The 27,028-nt window shown below is 41.5% G+C and overlaps 1 protein-coding gene across 1 annotated transcript; it reads left to right on the top strand.

Annotated features, from left to right (window-relative positions):
* The first annotated feature begins 833 nt into the window (after positions 1-833).
* On the top strand, positions 834-27,028 carry LOC128744074 (fatty acid hydroxylase domain-containing protein 2-like). The gene is made up of 3 exons (XM_053840839.1): positions 834-1,089; positions 20,903-21,539; positions 26,404-27,028. Exons 1-3 carry the CDS (start codon positions 987-989, stop codon positions 26,543-26,545), a joined length of 882 nt encoding a protein of 293 aa, XP_053696814.1. The 5' UTR covers positions 834-986; the 3' UTR covers positions 26,546-27,028.

Genomic DNA, 27,028 nt, shown 5'->3' with positions numbered 1-27,028 from the left:
AACAAACGCAGCCCACCTGTTGCTTTAGAATCGCAAAATCATCTCCCGAACATCGGAAGGTCAGGTTTGGGCGCATCTCGATAGTTGGTTGCACGCGGAACTAGAGGTAATCATCTCAAGAAGCGAGTATGGGAGTGTGGGGAATTATGGCCCAGATTTGGTTTTGACCCAAAATTGTCATAATATTTTCCTTTTGGTGCGTAAGCATAGAATCTTCAACTTGAGTCGCAACTTTTAGTTACTCTACGAATATAAAATGCCCAATTGTAGTTTAAAAGTGAAATGGAATGAAATAGCTAGCAAACATAAATACTTTTGTAGTTAAAGGTATAAATGTGCATTTTCCCAAATGCGGGAAAGCAAACTGCAGATTTTTCAATAGCACCTTATTGAAATAAAACTGTAAACAATTGCAAAACAGCCAAAACTAACATGGAAAACAACAACAATATGGAAACAAAACTCCCTAGTGTCTCCTTCTCAAAGCTCAGCTCAGTCCGGCTCAACCGCGAAAAGTTCTTGAATGGTTCACCGGGCCGCCGCCGCCGTGCCGGTGTTTGCATGGCCACCTGAAGAGCTGTGTGTACCTTCTAATACTAAGTACCGGTACACAGAGACGAATCGTAAGGAACTCTGCGCACATAGCGTACGTCATAGGTACCGATCGTGTACATATCGCGATCGGTAGGTACTTCAACTTGCTCGTGGCTGCGTCACGCGCCGACTTTACCTGAAGCAAGATGATGGTGGCGAGCTCGCGGTTGTTGCCGAAAATGTGCGCCCATCCAGCATGGGTTAGAACCCAAGATTTCGCACATTAAGCTTCAGTTGCTTGTGAGCAACCGGCGACTTACAACGCTTTTTACTATTCGGTCCAACGGTGAAAGAGATAGTGAAACAGGAAAGTTCTGTGTTGAAAAAGATCAGTGCTAATTGGGTGTTCTAAAGGGAGAGTGTGATACCTTGTGAATTGGTTGTGCAAGAATATGCTGGATCCCTTTGCGAACGTGTCCGTCCGGACACCGCTGGACACCATCAACGGAAGCTCTTTTTTCAACGACAAATGGAATGCATTTCTTGATGTTGTTGGTAAATATCATATTTGTACCATCATAGTTTTTACCGGTTAAGGGTAGGTTAGTGGTTCATGAACTGTATCAAAGTATAAGGTGGCAAATTAGTGTATTAGTTATTTTATCTGTTCAAATTTGTTAAACCCAGTGATCAACAATTTACGCCTGTGAAGAAATCGTGATAATCAAATTATCGTAACTATCATGTTCACATGTTCGAGGCTGGTTGACCAGTCATGGTCAAGGTAACAGTAATGTTTTGGAAAGAAAACTATGACTGTGGTTTTCGTCAAATCAGGTCTGTTTACATGATTGTGAGATGCACATGTTGCGCGATCGGGTTCTTCTGACGGTTTTACCATACCAACAGACAAGTACGTGACTTCCGCAACAACTGGTCGTCAAATACAAACGCTAATTACTTAACTACTAGCTGCGAGCTGATGTACAAAGCAGCCACCGAGTGAAAAAAAATTTCATCGTTTTTTGGTATTGTCTGTTCATCGCTCGCAACTTTTACCGGAGACGAATAATTGTGTCCATGTTCATGTTTCAATTTTATACCAAGCGGAAAGCATACAAACTGTTCATTCAAGAAACGAAAAAGATTTAACATATTCAGTGCTTATTTTTTTAACTCTACTATTGATTTATTATTTTTGAAAATGGTCAACAAGATCTGTAATGTAAACATTGTAGTGAAGTAAGTGTGAATTAAATGCAATTGAATACTACATTTAGCACCGTGCAAATATTCGAGCGAATCACACAATAAAGCAAATCGTGTGCTTAAGTCATATTATTTACCTTTGAAAAAAAAATGGATCATGAGGTTAACAAATGGAGTGTAGAAACCTTAAACAAATTTAATATTCGGAAGCAAAAAAATAGATTAATTCTGTTTTATTTACAGCCATTTATTCTATTCGACTCTAGATGTATTTTTTTAATTGCTTCATTTTTTCCATATCTATTTTTTCAATTGAGAGACGAAAATACAATTTTTAAGGCAATTTTTCGGTAAAAAAAACAGGAAACCTGTTTGCTCAATCTTTTTTTCGTAATCAGATAAGATTTTATATTGTTTCCTAAAATGTATGTAATACATAAACGTGTAAACATATATATCTATTAAGTTGGTGACGATAGTAGAGAAATTTATCACTATCCCACCATACAAATGTTGCAGCATCCAACTAATAAACTCTCGAAAATTATCAAACAATATCACAAATAAACGTACCAGCCGGGTTTACATACAAAAACCCCCAACTTGAATAAATTATATCTTGAATAGATTATGGTCAGTGGAGTGGAAAATTAGAGTGTTATACAAAATTTAAAAACTTTGAACTTCGTTCTCAACCTTAAAAAAATACCTAGCTGATTCCTGAAGTGTGCGTGAGTGCTGCAATCGGCTACTGTAATTTATATCATGGAGGAAGTTGGTATAAAAAAGTACACCAACGAAATAAATGCCTTAGTATTCTGTGATCCATTCTGTGATAGCAATAAGTAATAAGTTTCTAATTTAGAGAGCAAAATATTGTATATTTTATTCAAGCCAATAAAACTGGATTGATATTAGCTTGAAATCAACCCCACAAAGTTACAATCGGGTCTATCACACCGTTTTCTTTTAAGGTTCGAATACGCGTTAATGGTTAACTACTGGCATTTCAAGCAGTTTTTATGCTCAAAATAATAATTCCTATGTCCATGAAACTGTTCGCACTTTATTCTTTGCTTCTATCAGAACACAAAAACAAATAGCGAACCTACATGACAACCACAATCCGCTTTCTGTTTATTTTTATATCAGATCAACAAGAAAGAGTACGTTTTCAAAAATTATTAACTCCTAAATTGTAATAAAGCTCCACTTCAATGTATTTTTTGGCAATTTCAAACATTTATTTTCCTAGAAAATAAAATTATCTAACGCATATCTTGAATACGAAGTAATCAAACCTGTTGACTTTTTAATCAAGTCAAATCTATCAACATTTCTTGCTGAAGTCATCTTCGGGTAGAGATAGGGTAGGTTGGATAGTCAATGTGGTCAATGCTATCAACTTGGCTCTATTTCAATGGCATAGAGTTGCTCTTATTGACTGTATCAATTTATCTTCCGTGAAATTTTGCACATAAGACTTTTTAAGAACATGGCATGTTGTGCTTTGCCTAAGTGTCATTAATAAAGGGAGAGAGATTAAGTTTAACCGAAAATTTACCTTCTTCTTCAGTTCCTTTCATAATCTACAAGTGTTTCTCAATCTACCGGGGCGACCAGATTCTACTCCAATCACATTGCAATCACAGAGACGCTATTGTCGTTGTACCACATGTTTGGTTGGTTTAGTTGATGCATTCTGCCGATTGAACGATGTGTAAAATTATTACAAAGGATTTATTCCGAAAACTGCCTGGCAGACAATTTCACCATCTATAACGACGCATCAAATTCTAATAAAGTTTCCTTTCGCACTGTTTGACGTAGGACTACGTCTTACCGCAGGGTTGCCCGCCCAGTTAACTCCGGGGTACGATGCTGGCCTAACAAGCCAGTCGTCGTATGTTCGAATCTCAACCGTGCGGTGCTGCTATAGAGTTAATAGGATTTTTGTACCACCCCCGCAATTTTTCTGTACTTTAATAACCGGCTGCGAAGTGTGTCGATAAAGAAGGGTCAAGTTCTGAAGGACGTTTATACCCATGACTTTGCTTTTGCTTACCGCAGGGTGTCGTCCCATAATTTAGATTCTAGTTACCGTCACGAAAATATGAAAGATTTTGAACGCTGATAACTCTGCCAATTATGAATGGATTTTGATGGCTTGGATACCGATCGACTCATAGCAAAATTTACAAAAAGTCTCAAGGTCAAATATCCCCATACATTTTTCTTGTGATCACCTTGCTGCACATGTCTGAACAGTGTTGCGAAGCCCACACTCGTGTGGTCTATTTTTTTCTCACAAAGCGTACTCGTTCTCACGAATATGGCACATAAGCATAAGCATCCCTTTCGTACTCTTGCTCCTATTTATTCATCAACTACGATGAGTTTTTGAGAGTGAGCGAGTGTGCTTGCGAGGTAACTCCAGCCGGTGAATAGAATCGAGGGCGAATATGAAGAAGAAGATAAAAAGTAATGCAAAATCTGTATCTCGGTGCGCAACGAGCCCTCATAGGCAGCTGGTTGCTCGAGTTGTTTGACTCGCGAGTGGGCTATGCAGAAACACGATACAAGGCAGAGTGTAGATAACAGAAAGTCTGCACTTAGCATCGGTGGTTGTTTGTCTTACGCTTGCGTGAACGGCGTGAGCTAATTTATCGAAATTAAAGATACATTATCCATTGTTGAAAAAGAATTAGTATACACTTGAAAACGGTTCGTAATCGGCTGTTCGGCGAAGCTTCGGTATGATGTCGGAACAGGAGCGTTGTACGGCGTCATGTCAACTTTGCGAATGCATCTTTTGATTCTACCAATCAACTGTTTGCTATTCGTGGCTCTCCGGTTGTTTTTGCCCAATAGGAACTCAAAATCACGAAGAAATCTTCGGTTGATTTTTCGGGTCGTGGTTTTTAAGGGCAAATGGGGTCGAATTCAGAAGCATTTGTGTTTTTGGCGTAATGCGATGATGTCTATCCGGTCAAAACACGTATTGTTCATCTGCATGATGTTTTTGTACAAATGGGATTAAAATTTTCTTCAAACAGTCGTCTGGTGTATCATAATTGATGATCAAACCAGAGGGCTTGTTGTTGAAAAGCACGAGAAACAGAACGATGTTCTTCTGCGTCCATAATTTTGGCTGGTCTAATTCACTATTTGCTTGCGAATAGTTGTTGGGCATCTTAGGATATGGTAAACAGTCGAAGCCGCAACATATTTGCTTTTCAAATGTTGTACCGTACACTTTTTGCCGAGATTTCTGTGGAAGTTCGTAGAAGTACAACGCGCTCCCGACATGCTTCTTGTTTTGACGCCATTTTGAGCAAAACTGGGCAAGCATAAACAAAACAAAAAATCAGAGGGGTTGTGCACAAGACACGATCGCATAGGTAACGTAGGACTACGTAAGTCTCTTTTTAGCGATAGTAGGATGTATCCATGTATGTAATAATACGATTCTTCATGTATACAACCTACATACGCAACGTTTATCACAGTAGTAACATTGTATACGTTCAATCCTCAACCGATTTATATCCATGAATTGATTGAATCTATTTCATTAAAACGAATCGAAGTCACACTAAACCAAACAGTAAATAAATTTTCATGATCTGTTTCTACGTTGAATAGTGTTTTTCCTCTGGTAAACGGTAAACGATACGCGCGAGTTTTCAAAAAGCTGCCTGCCCGATGTGTCGCAAGCTAGCTGCTTGCCGAAGTGTCGCCAATCAAAACCGCTGACCAGCTGACGACGATGTGCACCGTAAGGCAAACAATGTTTCAAACACAACCTTTAAAATTATGCCACGGATGTGACTCGAAAGCTGCCTGTCCGATGTGTCGCAAGCCGCTGACCGACTGACGATGCGCAGTAAAAGGCATAGCAGCCAAACCATATCGTTCACTGGCGGATGATTCGATGGATTCTTCGGTTTATTATAAGGAAGCTTAGCCGATAGCTCATATCGTACATATTTCTGTCATCCGTGCTAGGGAAGCACTGACGTGGGGAGGCAAAAAAATGAAAATAATTCAATTTTTCAATGACGCGCATTGAAAATCAATAGTTTTCTACATATTCAATGTTTTCAAAATCGATTTTCCGATCAATTGGTGTAAATATCTTGGTAATCTATTGAAAATTGACTGAATTATAAGCCGAAGCGTGAAAACGCATTTCCAGTCTGACGTCATTTCCAACAACCAATCACGAAGCGAGAATTCTGGTAAAACATAGGTTCATTAATTTCAATTTTTCAATAGTTCAACATCAAGAATCCATACTTTTCTTCATTCAGGCCAATTCTTAGAAGATTTTCCAATCGATTGGTATAAGAATATTGAAAATCGATCGGGAAATCACTAAGCTATTAGCGTTCAAATCCTAACCACTTTTCGAGAAATATTTTTTGGAATGACACCCTATACCAGCTACCTTCCTGAAAGACGTAGTCCTACGTCAAAATATTGACAAAAACAGGAGAGAGAGCTAACACATACATATTCTCATTTCTCTCTGAGCTCGTTTGTTGTTGAGTATAGGGGCCGCGAAATAAATTCAAAATTTTAATTGCCACCCGTTACGTGGCCGTACGTAATACTTTCCGAAGACATGGCACGGAATCAGTGGAGAGGTTGATGTATGAGGAGAACGCTGTGCAAAAATGCGCTGTGTCACTCGTCAGAACGCGGAAAACACACACACAAAAGAATAAGCATCGAAGCCAAATCTTCCGAGAGCGCTGCCTGGGACAGCAAGAGCAGCTGCCAAGGGTAAGTCGCTTAGAACATTGTTGCAGGCTCAATTTAGAGAGCAGCTTACCTCGTTGATTACAATTGCGGCACATTCATTTCACAGTTCATGGCATACTGTGGCCCACCTTTTTGATATTGAAATTTTAAAATGTTAGAAATTGGTAGCCCTGCCATTGTTTGTTATTGTCAAAACGATCAAAACAGTCTAGCTGGGCGCAGGTGAGTTTGACAGGCTTCACACGATCAGCACCTCAGCGGCATAGTAAGGCACAGACTGAACAAAATTTCTATGAATGAGGTGAACGGAATGTTCTCAGCGGCTTACCCTTGGCAGCTGCACATTTCTCAGGAAACGCGAAAGTTTTATCAGAAACTGAACGCATCTCAAAAATGGAATGTCGAAATGTGTCAGGATATGAATTGTAGTATCTTAACGGAACAGGTTCCCGAAAGGTAGAAGTAGCACTTCGATGAATACTTGAATTACGCACTGGTGAAGAACCAAACCGAAGCAAAACCTTGGGCTTAAACGTCTTTGTAAGACTTGACCCTTCTTTATCAACAAACTTTGCAGCCGGCTGTTAGAGTACAGGACATTTACGGGGCTAGTTTAACGATCCTACTGACTCTTTCTTGCAGCACCGCACAGCCGATATACGAACATACGACGACTGGCTTGTTCGACCAGCATCGTTCCTCAATGCTAACCTGGCGGTAAAGCCATGACGGAAAAAGCAATTTCGGCTGTGCGACAAATGCGAAAGAGGAGCCATCCCCAACGATAGGCGAAGTTAACGAGACCATCAAGCAACTGAAGAGCAGTAAATCGGCTGGGAACCATGTCATCGGAGCGGAGCCTATTATAATAACACCGGAAAAGCGGGCTACTAGTTTCCACCGAATGATTAAAATATAGTAAAATAATATGGGATACAAAACAGCTAACAGAAGATAGTAGAAGAATGGGGTTATCTGCCCGATCTACAAAAAAGACGACAAGCTGGACTGTGAGTTCTCACACCGCTCTACCTACAAAATGGTGTTCTAAATCATTTTCTACCGATTATCACCAATTGCGAACCGATTTGCAGGAATTTATCAAACCGGATTCGTTGAACGACGGTCAACGATATATTAAAGATTTACTGTGCTGTAGATACTGAATACAAAGTTTCCACGTAACATTTGTGCGTTAACTTCAAAGTATACGATACCATCAACCATAAAACACTGTGGAAAATCGAAGACGAGATTAGCTTCCCGGGAAACTAGTCAAACTGACTAAATCTACGTTGGCGTACTATCAGCAGAAGTCGTGCTTACTGGCTTCACGGTAGAATAGAAAAAAGCTTCCGTACGAAGTATAGGCACCCTGTACAAGACGCTCATTAGACCGGTTGTTCTCTGCGTGTATAAAATGTGGACTTGCGAGTGCTCCGTGTTTCTGAAGGACGAGTATTAAGAATGATCTCTGGCGGTATACAAGTGAACGGATTATGGAGGTGGGAGATGAATCATGAACTCGTGCAGCTCCACAGTGCACCCAATAATCGAAAGATGGCTAAAGCTAGATCGATACGATGAGCAGAGAATGTTGCAAGGATGCTGGACAACCGATAATCTTTAAAGCGTTTACAGCATCTTCCCTGTTGTAAGACAATGAGCCACCTCGGTTCCTCGCTATTGGTTGTGTTTTTTATCAAGAGTAAGGTGTAAAGAAAAACGCCTTTATCTATACCTATAAAAATGGATTTCTGTCTGTCTGTCCTGTGTTCCTTATAGAATCAAAAACTACTGAACCAATCGGCGTGAAAATTTGCATGTAGAGGTTTTTGGGGCCAGGAAAGGTTTTAGTGATGGTTAGAGACCCCTCCCCCCACTAAGAGGGGGGGCTCCCATACAAATGAAACACAAATTTCTGCATAACTCGAGAACTAATCAAGCAAATAGAACCAAATTTGGCATGTGGGTGTTTTCGGTGACAAGAATTTATTCTAGGGTAATTTGAGACCCCTCCCCTCTTTATAAGGGGAATTATAACTCCTCTCCCCTTTAAGAGGGGGGGTTTCCATACAAATTTCCTCATAACTCGAGAACTAATCAAGCAAATGGAGCCAAATTTGGCATGTGAAGGTTTTCGAGGGCAAGAAAATTTTCTATGTTGAATTAGGACCCCTCCTCACTTTAAGAGGAGGTCTCCTGTACAAATGAAATACCAATTTCCTCATAACTCGAGAACTAATCAAGCAAATGGAACCAAATTTGGCATGTGTGTGTTTTTGAAGACAAAGTTTTTTTCTATGATGAATTGGGACCCCTCCCCACTTTAAGAGGGGGAGGGGGCTCCTATACAAACGAAATACAAATTTCCTTATAACTCGAGAGCTAATCCAGCAAATGGAACCAAATTTGGCATGTAGGTGTTTTTGGAGGCAAGAATGTTTTCTATGATGAATAAGAACCTCTCCCCACTTTAGGAGGGGGGGCTCCTATACAAATGAAAACAAATTTCCTCATAACTCGAGAACTAATCAAGCAAATAGAACCAAATTTGGCATGTGGGTGTTTTCGGTGACAAGAATTTATTCTATGGTAAATTGAGACCCCTCCCTCTTTATAAGGGGAATTGTAACTCCTCTCCCCTTTAAGAGGGGGGCTTCCATACAAATTTCCTCATAACTCGAGAACTAATCAAGCAAATGGAACCAACTTTGGCATGTGAAGGTTTTCGAGGGCAAGAAAATTTTCTACGGTGAATTAGGACCCCTCCCCACTCTAAGAGGGGGGGCTCCTGTACAAATGAAATACAAATTTCCTCCTAACTCGAGAACTAATCAAGCAAATAGAACAACATTTGGCATGTGGGTGTTTTTTTTGGTGACAAGAATTTATTCTATGGTGAATTGAGACCCCTCCCCTCTTTATAAGAGGAATTATAACTCCTCTCCCCTTTAAGAGGGGGGACTTCCATACAAATGTCCTCATAACTCGAGAACTAATCAAGCGAATTGAACCAAATTTGGCATGTGTGTGTTTTTGGAGACAATTTTTTTTTTCAATGATGAATTGGGACCCCTCCCCACTTTAGGAGGGGGGGTCCTATACAAACGAAATACAAATTTCCTCATAACTCGAGAACTAATCCAGCAAATGGAACCAAATTTGGCGTGTAAGTGTTTTTGGAGGCAAGAATTTTTTCTGTGATGAATTAGGACCTCTTCCCACATTAGGAGGGGGGGCTCCAATACAAATGAAATACAAATTTCCCCATAACTCGAGAACTAATCAAGCAAATAGAACCAAATTCGGCATGTGGAGGTTTTTGGAGGCAAAAATATTTTCTACGGTGAATTAGGATCCTTCCACACTTCAAGAGGGGGGGCTTCTACACAAATGAAATACAAATTTCCTCATAATTCGAGAACTAATCAAGCAAATGGAACCATATTTGGCATGTGGGTGTTTTTGGAGGCAACCATTTTTCCCATGATGAATTAGGACTTCTTACCTTTTTAGGAGGGGGGGGGGGCTTCCATTCAAACGAAATACAGATTTGCTCATAACTTTAGAACTAATCAAGCAAATGGAACCAAATTTGGCATGTGAGAGTTTTAGATGGCAGAATTTTTTTTCTGTGGTGTATTACGACCCCTTTCCCTTTTACGAGGGTGGGCTCCCATACAAATGAAATACAAATTTCCTTATAATTTGAGTACTAATCAAGCAAATGGAACCAAATTTAGCATGTAGGAGATTTTTGAGTCTTGAATTTATTTTATGATAGTTAGAGACCTCTCACCCCTGTGGTAGGGGGATATGGACTCTCATACAAATAAAACAGAAATTTTTGCGAAACTCAAAAACTAATCCAACTCGAGAAATTCGAGACTCTTCCATAAAACATTAATCAATAACAAGACCACAAAAACTATCTATAGTAACACTAGATCATTCAGGACGAGCCGGTCGCGAGTGTTGCCCGCCGTCGGAAGCGCCGCCCACGCCGTCGGAAGCGCCGTCGTGGCTTGCAAAACTCGAGAAGTGACAAAGATCATCCGAGATTCATGATTTATGTACAACACAGGTTAATTTGTGGCAATACGAAGTTTGTCGGGTCAGCTAGTATGAATATAAAAAGCATGGCTATCGTACATTATAACTCCCGTCCATTATAGTAAACATACATTATGGCATCCATACGTAACAGACGTCAAAAATGAATTGCAATCCTAAAACTCAATTCTCTATCGTTCGCTATGCATCGACATTGCATAATAGTTATTGAATAAAAGAGTCAGATGATTTTTACTTTTGAAATAAAAATTATAAAACCACAAAAAATGGTAACATTCAACAATTGATGGAATATAAAGAGGCGATTACGACTAAGTAATGCTCTACCCTGGCTCTTCTTGGTAAATTATAAAGTGTGTTGTTAACTAGTAAAGAGTCATCATTATTTGTGCCATCGAGCTAACAGACTTCACGAAAGAGATAACGTTTTCGAATTGCACTTTAACTAATTACAGCTGAGCAAACGAAACTTATTCGACATAAGTCGAACGATTGTTCACATTTTGTCTGGTTGGATATGCGAGAAAATGCCTATGCATTCTAGTATCCTTTATTTTGAACCTTTCTTTCGTACTAACTGCCGTTTTTACTTTTTTCATATTGAATTTTTATTATATGTGACAAATGCTCTGACAACTAAGTTTAATTAATTCAGTAATCGATTCTTCTTTCATAGTTCCGCTCCAAGGAGCGTGTAACCTTATTAATAAGCGTATAAACACTTACTGACTGTGACTAAAAGAGATGACAAACCAATTCATCGCGTACCGTCCACAGCATTCTGTCATGTCACGGCAGAACTAGAACTGATAATGGGTCCACATAATAAATTTTGATATCCTCGATTAAACGTGTTAACGATACATGATATTATAGAGGTCTTACTTTTATCAATTATCCAGAATTCGCCACAATATAGAATATTAGTTGTATTTTCTCTAAATCATCGCTAGTAATATTAGTACTTCAATTTCCCCGCAATAGTTTCGTTACAACGGATGCTGTTTTCAAACAGGTTTCTCCAGAAAAAATAAATTCCTACTTGAAGGCTCAAAGCTCAACACACGAATTAACATCAATTATATCCACTCAATATTTTGCGTCGGAGATGATATATCGCATTAAACTTATCTTCCGAAAACAACTCTGGTCAATAACGAAGCGAGCAGTTTTTGTTTCTTCTGCTGGCAATGACTTATATTCGGAATTATGTATGGTTCATAGGTGCTAAAATTTCAGAACCAAAAATATGGATTGCACGCTGGTTCTGGTTTGTTCTAACAGATCGAAGGTAGCGCAAATACCAGCAACATTTATATACCCAGCATCATTCACTGTGAAGATGTACATGCGTAGCACTCACCGAACATTAGCTGTAATTAGACTTTTTTTTTTGTTGTTCGTCAGCCGAAAAGTTACGAATCATTGACGCTGTTGACGATCTGCCGCCTGCTGGCTGATTGTCTGGCGAGGTTAATAATAATGATTGTATTCAATCGGCGGTTCTACCACCATTCAGCAACCTCCTGCAGGTCACCTAGTGGTGTGCTCTGGGTTCAACCTATGGTTCAACCTATCGATAAATAAAACTTAAGAAAAACTGGATATTTCGGCTACATTTAAATGGAATGATATAAATCCCAAACTCTGATAATTATTTCGCATGTCATTTTTCTACAGCAGTGAAAAATTCTTATGAAATTTCTATACAAGAAAGAAATTAATACAGTAAATAAATTAATTTAAATTGTTTCATTTCACAGCCTCATTCACAGCTTTCGACAGGCAAATTCGTAACACAATAGTAAACATCAATTGCCACTCCTGTAATTATCTGCAATGACGTGTATGTGGTTTTGATCCTGGGCTTTACTTTGTTTTTCATCCCACTTGCAAGCCCCAAAAAACAACAATTGAGTAAAATTAGGGAGGAGGATAAATTAGCACACATCCACTTGATTACTCGTTTGTTTTTTGTAACTCAAGGATCGCATGAATCGGTTTTGCTGAAATCTATCAATTCAATTTTTTATTCCGCCCTTTTATCGTACCTCACCTTTTATGAGAATTCGAAGTTTTTGCGGTGAATAAACACCTTGGAATACTGTTTTGATAATTCAAGATTCAGCCGTTATCCGTTACGTTATCCATATGCTCTTTACTATTTATGTAGTGTATCCCAGTTCTTCTTTATTAAGTTTTTTCCAAACTCTTAACAGTTTTGGGAACTTAAACAGACTTTATTGAACAAACACATATCTCCTAACTGTATTTGACAGACATTTTCAGATAACTTTTATGATTTTAATGAAATTTAAAAATACAATAAAGTTAAAAAAGAAGAAGAAGTTAAATTTCGCTCGAACTTTTACAAAAATAAAATTCTTCAGCTGTGGAAATAAGAAAATCACATTTGATTTGGCGGCATCGAAGACACGTGACACGTTGTCTAAAAGTTAGTACCTAGGACTAACACGTTAGAATTTCTATTTAGCTAAATTCTAGTCATTACCGCCGTGTAACGCACAGCTTCTTCTCTGAAATCCTCATCGAACTGATATTATCAAGGTCATTTTTTGTGGAATACCCACTGTTAAACCTAGTATTCAGCTTTCTCGAACGTAACCACTTCACAATTGTCGGGATTTATTACCAAACGATTGTGTTTGCACCATCCAACGAATATCAACAGTTGCTCCTAGAGTGCGAGAGTGTACGATGAGTCGTTGACTTTCGAGAACAGTTTCAAGTCGTCGGCGAACACAAGCCAAGAACCTTTGAGCGTTAAGTTGACGCCGTTAGAATAAATAAGGAAATCCAACGGTCCGATGTGGTTACCTTGCGGGACTCCAGAAAAAGCGGTGAAAGCCGGTGAGATGAACCCATCAATAGATACATTAATAAGACGTTTATATAATAAGACAGATAAGGTACGATTTAAACCACTGGAGCAGCAGCCCTCAAATGCCCGGTTTGTCCAGTTTTGCGATGGCGATTTGATGATGCAAGTTGTCGGAAGCGGCTGAAGGGTTCATGTAGATGACGTCTATCGGAGAACGGTCGTCAAAGCAATCCTTTACGTAGGTAGTGAGTGTTAGTAGATGGGTTAGTTATGGGCTTCAAATGGTGAGTTGACAACCTGGAAGAACTGTCAAACACAGCTCTGGTCCTCACAAGCTCCCGCCTCATGCCTCCACGAGTCATACGATACCAAATGCGGTGTAGCCTGCCTGAGCAACGTTGTCAATCAGACAATAGCGAAATGAGGAGGTGCAACGCGAATACTGGCGCGATAACCATAGCATGGCGGTAGAGGAAATGATTCGTCAAACACGAACGTCTGTTCACCAAGGGGTGCGGCTCAAACAGCGTCTGTTCTCCATGTTAGGGGCGGCTGATTATCATACTCGTCCTCGGGGAGCCAGCGGGGACTCTAAACAGTGCTGTGCACGATGGTCCTCCGGCGAGACAGGGGGTTAGGGGTAGGCCGAACAAGCCGCCCTGAAAAACAAAAAGTTACCAACAACGAAGAAGAAAATAGGGATCGGAACAATCGGCGTTGACCTACGCGACGAAATAAGGACTACGATTGGAAACTCGGGACATGGAATTACAAATCGCTTCATCGACTTCCCGGGTTGCGATAGGATAATCTATGATGAACTACATCCCAGAAACTTCGAAGTCGTAGCACTGCAGGAACTTTGCTAGACAGGACAGAAGGTATGAAAAAACGGGCATCGAGTGGCTACTTTCTACCAGAGCACCACAAACGAGCTGGGAACCGGCTTTATAGTACTGGGAAAGATACGCCAGCGTATGATTGGTTGGCAACCGAACAACGCAAGGATGTGCAAGTTGAGAATTAAGCGCCGTTTCTTCAATTACAGTATCATCAATGTGCACTGCCCTGACGAAGGGAGACCCGATGACAAGAAGGAGGCGTTCTACGCGCATCTGGAGCAGTTGTATGATGGCTGTCCGCGATGGGACGTGAAAATCGTCATCGGTGACATGACGTGCAGGTAGGACGGTAAGCTATATCTAGACCGGTAATCGGGCCAAACAGCCTGCATGCCGCAACGAACGACAACGGCAAACGATGCGTGAATTTTGCAGCCTCCCGCGGTATAGTAGTCCGAAGTACCTTCTTCCCCCGCAAAGATAACCACAAGGCCACCTGGAGATCACCAGACCAACGAATAGAAAACCAAATTGACCACATTCTAATCGACGGTAAATTCTTCTCTGATGTTATAAACGTTCGCACCTACCGCAGTGCGAATATAGATTCGGATCATTTCCTAGTGGCAGTCTGCATGCGCTCAAAACTCTCGACGGTGCATAGCATGCGTCGAAGTCATACGCCGCGACCTAACATCGAGCAGCTACGAGACACCGGAGTTGCCCAGGAATACGCGCGGCAGCTGGAAGCAACGTTACCAACGGAAGAGCAACTTGGCGCAGTAACTCTTGAAGATTGCTGGAAAGGTATTAAGACCGCCATCGGTAGTACAGCTCTAGCGGCACTAGGTACAATGAATTCGAACCGAAAAAACGATTGGTTCGATGGCGAAAGCGAGCAATTAGTGCAGAAGAAGAATGCAGCACGTGCGATAATGCTGCAACACCGTACGAGGGCGAATGTGGAGCGAAATAAACAAGTACGGAACGGCTCGGTCTTCCGGAGGAAAAAGCGTCAATAGGAAGTACGAGATCGCGAGGCGATAGAAGAACTGCACCGTGCTAACGATAAACGAAAGTTCTACGAGAAGTTAAACCGTTCGTGCAAAGGCTATGTGCCGCAGGCCGATGTGTGTTGGGACTCAGACGGTAATCTTCTCACGAACGAACGTGAGGTGATCGAGAGAGAGGTGGAAGCAGTATTATGACGAGCACCTTAACAGCGATGTAACTGAACACGAAGGTGACGATATGGATAATAGATCTTGGAGCGCGAGCAGAAAACGACAGAATACCAGCTCCCGACCTCCAGGAGGTATCAGAAGAGATCGGTCGGCTAAAGAACAATAAAGCGGCTGGGGCTGATCAGCTACCCGGCGAGCTGCTGAAATACGGTGGTGACGCACTCGCTAGAGCGCTGTACTGGGTCATTGTCAACATTTGGGAGGAGGAGCTACTACCGGAGGAGTGGACGGAAGACATCGTCTGTCCGATCTACAAAAAGGGGGACAAGTTGGATTGTTGTAATTACCGCGCAATCACACTGTTGAACGCCACCTACAAGGTACTCTCCCAACTTTTATGTCGTCGACTATCACCATTTGCAAAGGACTTCGAGGGGCAATATCAAGCGGGATTCATGGGTGCCCGTGCCACCACGGATCAGATTTTCGCGCTTCGGCAAGTGTTGTAGAAATTTGGCGACTACAGCGTGCCCACGCATCATTTATTCATCGACTTCAAATCGACGTTTAAGACGATCGATCGAGATTAGCTATGGCAGATTATGCACTATTACGGATTTCCGGATAAACTAACGCGATTGGTCAAGGCGACGATGGATCGAGTAAAGTGTGTTGTTCGAGTATCAGGAACAGTCTCGAGTCCATTTGAATCGTCAAGAGGGTTACGGCAAGGTGATGGGATTTTATTGTTTACTGTTTAACATCGCTTTGGAGGGTGTGATAAGAAGAGCTGGGATAGACACGAGTGGCACGATATTCACGAAGTTCGTCCAGCTTCTTGGTTTCGCTGACGACGTTGACATCATTACACGTACCTTTGAGAGGATGGCGGAAACGTACATCGGACTGAAAGCTGAAGCCAAACGAATTGGACTTATCATTAATGTATCGAAAACAAAATACATGAAAGGAAGAGATTCTAGAGAATTAAATGCTGACCTCCCTCCCCGGATTCATTTAGACGGTGATGAAATCGAGGTGGTTCGTGTATCTGGGCTCACTGGTTACCGCAGACAACGACACCAGCAGAGAAATACAAAGACGCATTATGGCAGGAAATCGTGCCTACTTTGGACTCCGTAGGACGCTGCGATCGAACAAAATTCGCCACCGCACGAAGTTAACAATCTACAAGACGCTGATTAGACCGGTAGTCCTTTACGGCCATGAGACATGGACTATGCTCGTGGAGGACCAACGCGCCCTTAGTGTTTTCGAACGGAAGGTGTTGCGCACCATCTACGGCGGAGTGCAGATGGAAGACGGAACGTGGAGGAGGCGAATGAACCATGAATTGCATCAGCTGCGTAGGGAACCACCCATCGCTGCCACCGCAAAAATCGGTCGCCTGCGATGGGCTGGGCATGTCGTGAGGATGTCGGAAGACAGTCTGGCTAAAAAAGTTCTCAATAACGATCCGACTGGAACGAGACGGCGGGGTGCGCAGCGAACAAGATGGATCGATCAAGTGTTAGGCGACCTGCGGACCCTACGTAGACTACGTGGCTGGCGAATTGCGGCCAAGGACCGAGTTGAATGGAGACAACTTCTTCGTACAGCAGAGGAAACCACGGCCTGGAGCTGATTAAGTAAGTAAGAGTGTTAGTAGATTGGTGAACGTTAAGCACTTAGGCATGAATCCGTGTTGCTCGTCGGCGATGTATTACTGGACTAACGAAGAAATTGGCACGATCACAACGAGCTCGAAGAATTCGATAATGCACATAAGGCAGATGTCTGTTCAACTAGCCCTGAAAAATTCTCTGTCTTTTAAAAGTTGGCAGCATCTGCTGGTGGCCAAAAATGTTTGCCTAAAATAATGCGTCGCCAGCACTGAATTGGAGTTTGGAAGTCTCATTACCAATTCCGAACTTCCGTTAAACCTGATTTTGACAGTCCATGTCGAATAATGCAGTGTTTTTAATGATTATTGACAGCCTATATTGTTTTCGAATAAGGAAAAGCAAGCCGTCTTCACAAGTTTGTCATTATCATTAACGAACCGTCAGTTTAAGCAGTTGAACACAATCTTGGTTCCATAATTCTCCGACAATACTGCGATTTTTAATAGTTTCGCAGCATTGTTGCCAGAAAATGTGAAAACTGACGTTGGAATGTAACCTCCCAAGTAACAATTTGGGTTTTATTACACTCTTATGATGGCATTTAAGACCAAAATTGGTCTTGAAGACCACAATAAGAGTACAATAAAACTCACGTTGTTGCTTGGGCTGTGAAGTCCCATCACCATGTGAAGTTATTCACAGTTCACCACGTAAAGATATTCACAATGAGCGATGAGAACTGGTTTCCATCCACTCGTACTAAGATAAACGCTATTTGAGTCGGCTTTAACCGGGGAAATAAATGCTGGAAGAATGCTAGATACTTTCTGGGGAGTGCGGCTAGATGTAGAAAAACCAATGTTTCAATCTTCAACCAGCACCACGTGCAGGCAGGGATAAATAAAAATTAATCAAAATAGGCCACATAGTTTATATAAAATCAGAAAAGAAGTAGCACCAACTTACTGCCTTGCGGAACACCTAAAGTGTGTACGTTCCTGCAGACCATGACATTCATAAACCATTTTGCGTTATGCTGGTACTGCTCGAGCATAGTGAGAACTTTAGATTCGATGAGCACGGCATAATACCATCTTATATTTTGAAAAGATAGAAATATTTCCGTTGTTAAAACTTAATATTAGTGCGTTGCCTTTAAGGTGAAATTAGTCGTCATCGATTCTGAAAATTTCAGAAGCAGTTTTCTTTGTTTGAAACAAAAATTTTGTCCATGAAAATATATTTGCTGTGTTCAGATTGACTTTTGGGATCAAAGACTGCTTCTGAAATTGGGCTAACCGATGAAAAGACAATGACTGCTAGTTTCCCGTTAAAGAAATAATTTGAATAACCACGTCAAGGGGCTAAGCAAACAGTCAAAACATTTATCAGATATTTTTATGAGGATAACGTCAGAACAGGACTGTATGAGACATCATTTTCTCAATTTCACTAGTTATTGAAAAAAATGCAATGTTCATTTCAATCACATATATCCACACTTACTATAGCACGCTCAAGGGTTGACTAATTTGCATACTATTTAGCGTGTTTTCATTGAAGACACTTGAAAATGTTTACCAAAACATTTTTATTTGTTGGAAGACGTTATTGCAGACACGTCATTGAAGAATACTGCAGAAGACTATCCTAATTTTTTTGTCATTCCTTCATGAGTTCAAAAAAAATGTCTAAATTTAGAAGAGTCAACTAAAAAGCGAGCAAATTGTATCATTTAAAGATATTAGGAAATACAACTTCTTAATCACGGAAAACTCAGTACCAAGGTCCCAAAACGCACAGACCGTTACCTACTACTGGGAAACTTTTGAATTAACTCTATTGGTGTCTACCCTGTCCGGCAAAAAAACTGCTGTGGCTAACGAACGCTCTGCTGCCGACGGCATGCAGATAAACAAGCGTTGCACTTGAACGAAAATTCATGTAAACATATAACCAGATGTGACTGGCAACCAAATTAAGCAATAGCTGACCGCATGGAATTCGCGCAAGTTCAAGAATGACGCTATAGTTTACAACCGTGTTCCGAAACTGATATGTAGTAGGTAGACAGCTTATGCGGCAGTTATGATTGCACAACGTGAAAGTTAATGACTCAACTTATTTCAGATGACGAACATACAAGAATTCAATTGACATGTTCCGCGTAATCCGTTTGCTCTGGATTGTTAAACCATTTATTGTTTTCTTGGTTAAACAAATTATGGAAAGTATTAGAAATTTCCCACAAAAAATCGTATTTAGATCACCAGTACATGCTAGGGTTTATTTCTAATTCCCGTCGTAGTAAGGAAAGTCACTCTAATTTTCATCATTTCTTAGGTGGATTCAATGAATACTCCAAAAGTTCTTGTGCTGATTTGACGCAAACACACTTACCTTCCGATCTGTGCACCTTGAATTCACTAAAAAGCGACTATTAAACCATTTTAACTGACTTTATTTCTTAAATTCGTCATACCGTTTTAAAATACGTCCATCAAAATTTTTCATCGTCCGGACTAAAAATCACAATAATTTGTACGAAGCTAGCGCGCATGTATTTGTGTAGGACGGCATGACAAATGTTATTCTGCAAAATTACTGCAGGTCATGCAAGTTTTCCTGGCTGAAGAATAACGACAATGCGTTGCGTGAGCTATTTTCATTTTATGAATGATGGAAATTGAAACGACTAGTCGACATTTTCTTCTTCGTCGCACAAAAAAACGTAGCTAATTTGGCTGCTAGGAATTCTTTAATGAAAAAAAGCGTTTAAATAGATCTCAGCTCACTTTGATTGGTCGCGTATGATGGTCAACAAACTAAAATATTGGGGAATAACCAATTTTGCCATAAAAATCGCTGATAGTTTCAATAATTTGTGTTGGATATGACGAGAATAGGCAATTACGATGAAGCAGCAAATACCCTACTTAAAACATTAAAATTATACACTCAAAATAATCTTCACGTTGAAAGTTATGTGAATATTTTCCATCCAATTTTTCCCGTACTATTTACATGAATTCCACGTATGTATGCGTGCATTTACGTGGAAATCACGTAGATGTTATTGTATTTTCCAATAATGTTCAGCTGATAGTTACATACACACACACACTCCCTGTAGAGAAATTTACATGATTTTTCACGTGGAAAGGACGTGTGGATTATTTTGCGTGTAGGCTTTTTGCTACATGCGTAGATTCAAACGCATTTCGGTTGATACCCCAAGTATCTTTCAGTCGCCATCAGTAACCTAAGTCGTAAAATTCTTTTTAAAGATCAATCGCGTAGATCGTGATATACATTGTACTTCCTGATCTTCCATTAAGGTAGTACATACTTACGTACCTACCTTACATAATATGCTCACTATTCCTGGACATCTCTACTCTGAAGCTTCAAATTTCACACATTAACGATTTTGAACAGAATAAACATTAATGATGAAAAACATACAGAATATTTTCGCATGTTGCCTAAGAACATCTTGTACGCATAAATCGATACAAAGAGCAAATATATCGTTACATACAACGTAGAAGATGTTCACACATGACTGTGTGTCATCGCTAATTACCGGCCTCATGGCCTTCACACCCGTAGCGATGATGCTTTCCAGAAGAGTTAAACTCTCGAGGCAGAAGCACTAAAATTCTAACGATTTGCGCTAAAAAAGTTTACGAAACAAATAAAATCCGGTTTGTTCGATTGGCGGAAATGATTGTGAACGCAGCTCAACAACCACACATTTAATTGCATTAACTGAAAATATCACACTAAATAACAAAAAAAACTGTTTACTTCTCCTTGCAGGTGACGATCCGGACGTAATATACGTTTGGGTTCTAACGGTATGGACGTACGGCCTGTTTTGGATCATCGGCGGTATGTTTGTATTCATGGACATCACCAACAAACCGGCATTTATGCGCAAGTACAAAAATCAACCTGGAACACACGAACCGCTAGAATGGAGCAAACTGAAGCCACTGGTGAAAACCGTCATCATAAATCAGATTGTCTACGGGATTCCAACGTCCTACTTCTCGTATCATATTGAAAAATCAATTATCGCTACCCTACCGGAACTTCGAGTGCTACCCTCGATCGAAATCATTTTACGGGACGTAGTGGTCTGCATTTTGATGTGGGAAATCACCTTCTACTACAGCCACCGGTGGCTTCATGCCGGCTTCTGGTACAAACATATCCACAAGAAGCATCACGAGTGGCCGGCACCGATCGCCTGGGCTGCCATGTACGCCCATCCGTTCGAGTTCGTTGTCAGTGATTTGCTGCCGGTGTACATCGGTCCGGCCATCATGGCCAGCCACCCGGTGACGGTTGCCATCTGGTTCGTCTTTGTCATGATGGACACTTTGGTTGATCATTCCGGCTATCACCTACCGGTGCTGGGTAGTTCCGAGCAGCATGACTACCATCATTTGAAGTAAGTGTTTTAAAGTTTGGTTATAGTTATTGGTGAAAGGCTTAATTGAAACTGCCGATAGTTCTAAATTATTGCTTCTATTTTTACCTTTCTTCTAAAAATATTTACGGCAAAACTGCGGCGAACCTTTTATTCTGTATGCGAAATTTTGACAATTTTTTTACCAAATAAAATGCCTTTAGTGGTCGGCCTCTTTTTCATCTACCCAGTATTATCTATCGACCTTTTCGCGTGCGTAATGGCGGCTAGTGGGTACAACTTTCGGAGATCGTTAGCATGCCTTTGGCAACTTTATTCACGTCAAGTTGATATGTCCAGCCTTAATTGTTGTTGTACAACTTTCAGGCATACGTGAGCGGAGTTCCCAAAAGCAAATAAACATTGTCGAAAACTGTACCCACTAGCCGCCATTAAGCGCACGAAAAGGTGGATAGTTAGTTGATACTGGCGAATCCTTTTATGTTCCTCTGACCATTAAATATAAAATGGCTTTTGGTCTGACAAGATGCTCCATGGGGGTTATGCTGAATTCAGCATGAAGAAAAGGTAATGAGGGGCCTGCGAATAGCCCCATATTTAAGTCATTCGAAATCAAATGGCCCTGATTCAATTTAAATTTGGTCCCATAATTATCCACTCACCAAACAGAATCTGTATTCTTACGGTTATGAAAAAAAACCTTCCAAATGCTGGTCTGAAGATTCACAATTTCTGACTTTGCTTCCCTCCACTAAAAAAACTCATCCATCCAAAACATCCATTTCCCGGAACTACCGGCAAGTATTACTTCGGGAAGAGGATGTACCTTTACACTTCATTGTCACCTATCGAGACGTGAACTGATCCAAAGATGGCGACCAACCAAACTTCCATGCTTTCACAGCCACCTCGCACGGTTTCTGTCCATACTCGGTGCTGCTCTCCGTGTCCGGTGTACCTGTCGAGACGTGACCTCATTCAGATGGCGAGCAGCATAACATCCATCCTTTCACGGCAACCCTCTCCGGGTTTCTGTTCATGCTTGGTACTGTTCCATCATGATCATCACTCCGCTCTCAATGCGTCTGTCGAGACGTGCTAAGCGGCGTTGGTAGTTCGCTGACCACTTCTCCATTTTTGTTGTAACTGCAACATAATCTGTGCTACAACGCTGTTGACAGCATTCCAGGTGCCTTTCTCTCGACACATTTCGCTCACAATATAATCCATGCATCTTGCTTCGCAAGCGGCAAATCTTAAACAATAGAAGTCCCCATACTGAGGTGTTCCTTGGATCCCTTTGCATTCCGGACAGACTGGTGTCGCGACGTGTCCGAACCGGTGTAGATATTGCTTGTATCAACCGTGACCCGACAGAAACCGGGTCAAGTTGAAACTGACTTCTTCATGTTTCCTTATCAATAAAAGGGTCAAAAGAACCGACATGAGTCGTTGCGTCCAGCTGCTGTTTTCGGCCGGGTCCCAGCCTCGCTGCAACGATTCCTTCCTCGCCAGGAACACAAGCTTGATGCCCATGCGGATTATTCTAGCGATAACACATTCTACCTCTGTCAATAGAACAATTTCTGTATGGACTTGCGACTTTTACAGCCATAAGCCGGACGGAACGTACTATTCATCGTCGCGCAGTTCTGCTTGAATCTGAGCCTCCATACGGGCAGTATCGACGATGGTTGGTACTTTAGCCAACAGCCGGCGCTTACTACTACTAGACCCGTAATTAAACGGCATGATTCTGACTACCGCATTTTCACAAGCATAGTCGATATGACTGTTGAAGTTCAGCCGGTCGGCTATCATTACTCCAAGATGACGTACTCTCCAACGGTAATAACAGTCCACTATACTGCTTTACAATTACTTACCAATAGGACCTCCGTTTTCTGGTGAGCAATTTGTAGTTTGCCACTGCTACCAGTTCTCGATCTTTTCGATAAACTCTGTCAGCAGCATTTCTACCTCTTCTAGCGACGCGACACGATATCATTCGCAAAGCCAATGATCACCGCACCTCTGGACAGTACATTCCATTCAGAACGACGGGGCTAGGGTGGAACCTTGTGGAACTACCGACGTAATGTTCATCTTCTTACGTCCCTCGGTAGTCTCGTAAACAAGCACCCGGTTCCAGAAGTAACTTTCAGACATTTTGCATAGATATCCTGGGACCTGCATTCTATGCAGCGACTCAGTAATGGCCTCCCAGCTAACACTGTTGAAAATATTTTTTACGTCGATCATTACAATGGTGCAAAAACGATTTCCTCCTCGCTTCTGTTTGGACAAATTCGCGGCTCGGTCGACTACTGTCCGAATAGCATCCATCGTGTACTTCCCTTTCCCAAATCCACCCAACTGCATGTTCGACAGACCGTGTTCACCTTCCGTGTACCTCATCAGTCCATTCAGGATAATCCTCTCCAGGAGTTTTCCGTATGGATCCAGCAGACATATGGGCCTATATGACGCCGATTTCCCCGCAGGCTTTCTTAGCTGCAGTAACAGCATTAGTTTCTGGATCATCCATTGGTCCGGGAAGCGACCATCTACTAAACATATTTGCGGCACTCTCCTGTACATGTCCGGGAACTTTTGTATCGCAGCCTTCAGAACCACGTTAGGGATTCCATCCGGACCGGGCGCCTTCTTAAGGTTAAACCGTGCAGTCACCACTACTAGTTCATCGTTCGAGACTTGCAGGCCGTCAGCATTGTTGACCTCTTCTAAACCGTACGACGTTGCTGGTCACATTGTAGGATCGTAGCTCGGAAAAAATTGCTCTGCGATAGTCTTCAGCTTATCCGAACACAGCCCCTTAGTTGTCATAGGACCTTTTACCTTTGTCATTACGATGTGGTACGCGTCACCCCACGGGTTGGCATTAGCTTCCTTGTAGCAGCTGCTTTTCCTCAGCTTTACTTACTTACTTACTTAATTGACCTAACGTCTTACGACAAGGCCTGCGCAGTATAATTTTTCCATCTATTTCGGTCCATGGCAGCTGGTCTCCAGTTCCGCGGGCACCCGGTGCTCGCCAGATCTCGCTCCACTTGGTCTTGCCACCTCGCTCGCTGTGCCCCTCTTCGTATTGTTCCTACCGGATTCGATGCGAAAACCATTTGTGCAGGATAGTTGTCCAGCATTCAAGCAACATGTCCTGCCCAACGTATCCGTCCAGCTTTAACCACTTTCTGAATACTTGGTTCGCCGTAGAGACGCGTGAGCTCGTGGTTCATTCTTCGCCTTCATACACCGTTCTCTTGCACTCCGCCAAAGATGGTTCTTAGCACCCGCCGTTCGAAAACTCTGAGTGCTCGTAGATCCGACATTCCACCCGAGATTCCCACACAGCACTGGATTCCATCCATCGTAGCCATGATAAGTCTAGTAAGCTTACCCGGAAAGCCGTTTTCATCCAAAATTTTCCAAAGCTCTTGTCGGTTTACGTTATCATATGCGGCTTTGAAATCGATGAACAGGGTATGCCTGGGGGACTCGAAATTCGCGGCACTTCTGGAGGATCAGCCGCATGGTGAAGACTTGGTCCGTTGTAGACCGACCCTCTCTGAAGCCGGCCTGGTATCTTCCCACAAATCTATTGGCTATTGGCGATAGTCGATGGAAGATGAATTGGGCAATTTTTTGCTCAGCTTTAACCCCCGTTTTAAAGCAGCCCTAGTTAGGCTGAACTCCACGCTACGCTTTTCTCGGTCTACTGCAGTTCTGGCTCTCTGGAGTCTTCTAGCTTTGAGACAACTAGCACAGAAGCTGCTAGGTATCTTGGTCCACCCACCAGTACGCTGGGCGTTGGTGGTTTCTCGGCATGGTGGCATCGCATGCCCTCGCCAAGATATCCATCAACTCGTCCGCAGTCAGGATCGGCATTTCACTGTCTACTCGGAGTTCTTGAAGATATCCTTGTCGAAAGCTATCGTCTTCAATTTCATCTCATAGGCTAGAGCTCCTTGTGTAACCACCGAATTCCGTCGGCCGATGTTATACCTGATCGCTTGATGTCTATGTGTATAATCTTCATACACTCTCCAGTTCATATTCGGCATTAGCTCCTTTCCTTTTGTCTGTACGAGAATTCGCGTTTGGAGGTTACTTCGACGTCTTTGATACTTCAGTAGTTCACTTCATGGCTTCACTGAGTGCATTTTCAGTAGTCAATTAAACGATTTATCAACAAAGTGAGCGAGGAGACTTCAACAAGAGCAGTCTCCGAGCATGGCCCGGCTAACCGACTTAACGTCGAACAGAGCAAAAGTGGATCACACTTTCGAAACCTCCGCTGTGCCCACAAGAAGATCGGTCAGAAGAAATAGGCTAACGTTAAATTGTTTGGTTTGTTTGTAGTCTGGCAAAAATCTCGAAGCCGATGAGAGTCTTTCATGACATTCTGAAACATCTCTGGTTTCATAAATAATACTTATGTTAGTCCGTTCTAGCCACTCAATCATCAAGTTCAAAGAGGTGCTGAGTGTGAAATTCCAAATCTGTTATAAGTTCATGGTTCCTCATTCTACACGCAACTTCAAGGGTCAAAATCATTAGCCTAAACAGTCATCTTTGTATCTCAAAACAACTCATGGCATTTTATCAATTAACACATCTATGCATTAGCTGAACGCAGATCATGCTAATGTCGTGGAACATACGTTTTTCAGTTTTTTGGGTCAATTTGACGACACTTATTACTATTATTCAGTTTCTTACAATTAAAACTCGTTCGTTTATTATTTCCTTGCATTCAATTTTTATGTTGAAAGTAATAATAGATAGCTAGTCTATTTTTTAACAGAAAAAAATTGTAAAATAATAAAATGATGCGATATTTAACTTTGCTACTCTTACATTGCAGATTCAACCAATGCTACGGACTCTTCGGCTGGTGGGACACCCTGCACGGAACAAACGAAGAGTTCCGCAAGAAGAAGCAGTACTTGCGCAACAAGAGAATCTTCTCGCTGAAATCCGCACGTGAGCTATTTCCAGACGAGTAAGCTTAGGCTTGATCTTTGCGTTTAGATGAAGGGCACTACGTACAACTACTATATCAACGAACGGTAGTCACTTTTTGGTGAATATGGTGATGAACATTGCTCAAACTATAGATACCTAGTACAGTACAGTGTATGCCGCTGATTGCCAGCGATAAATGTATCCAAAATACAGTGAGGAATATAATTTATGTGTTAGCTACTAGTCTAAGCTTTACCGGCCAAGCCATTTTGCAACGGAACGGTTTGACTGTGAACTGAACTTTATGTATGACAATAAAATTTCATTACAGTAGATATCAGTAGGTACCGATCAGGCTTGTATATGGGCAGCATAATGTCTAAAATTACTATTAACCCAATGGGACAGTGGTCACAATTAGTTTATAATATTAATTGATTTCTCACTCGATGAGCAGCCCTCCTATGAAGACTGTCCACGGAAAAACGATACTGATTCACACAGAATTGCATTTTAGAAACTAC

This window comes from Sabethes cyaneus, chromosome 3, assembly GCF_943734655.1.
Source record: "Sabethes cyaneus chromosome 3, idSabCyanKW18_F2, whole genome shotgun sequence".
Lineage (NCBI taxonomy): Eukaryota > Metazoa > Arthropoda > Insecta > Diptera > Culicidae > Sabethes > Sabethes cyaneus.
This window is presented reverse-complemented; position numbering and strand designations above follow the sequence as displayed.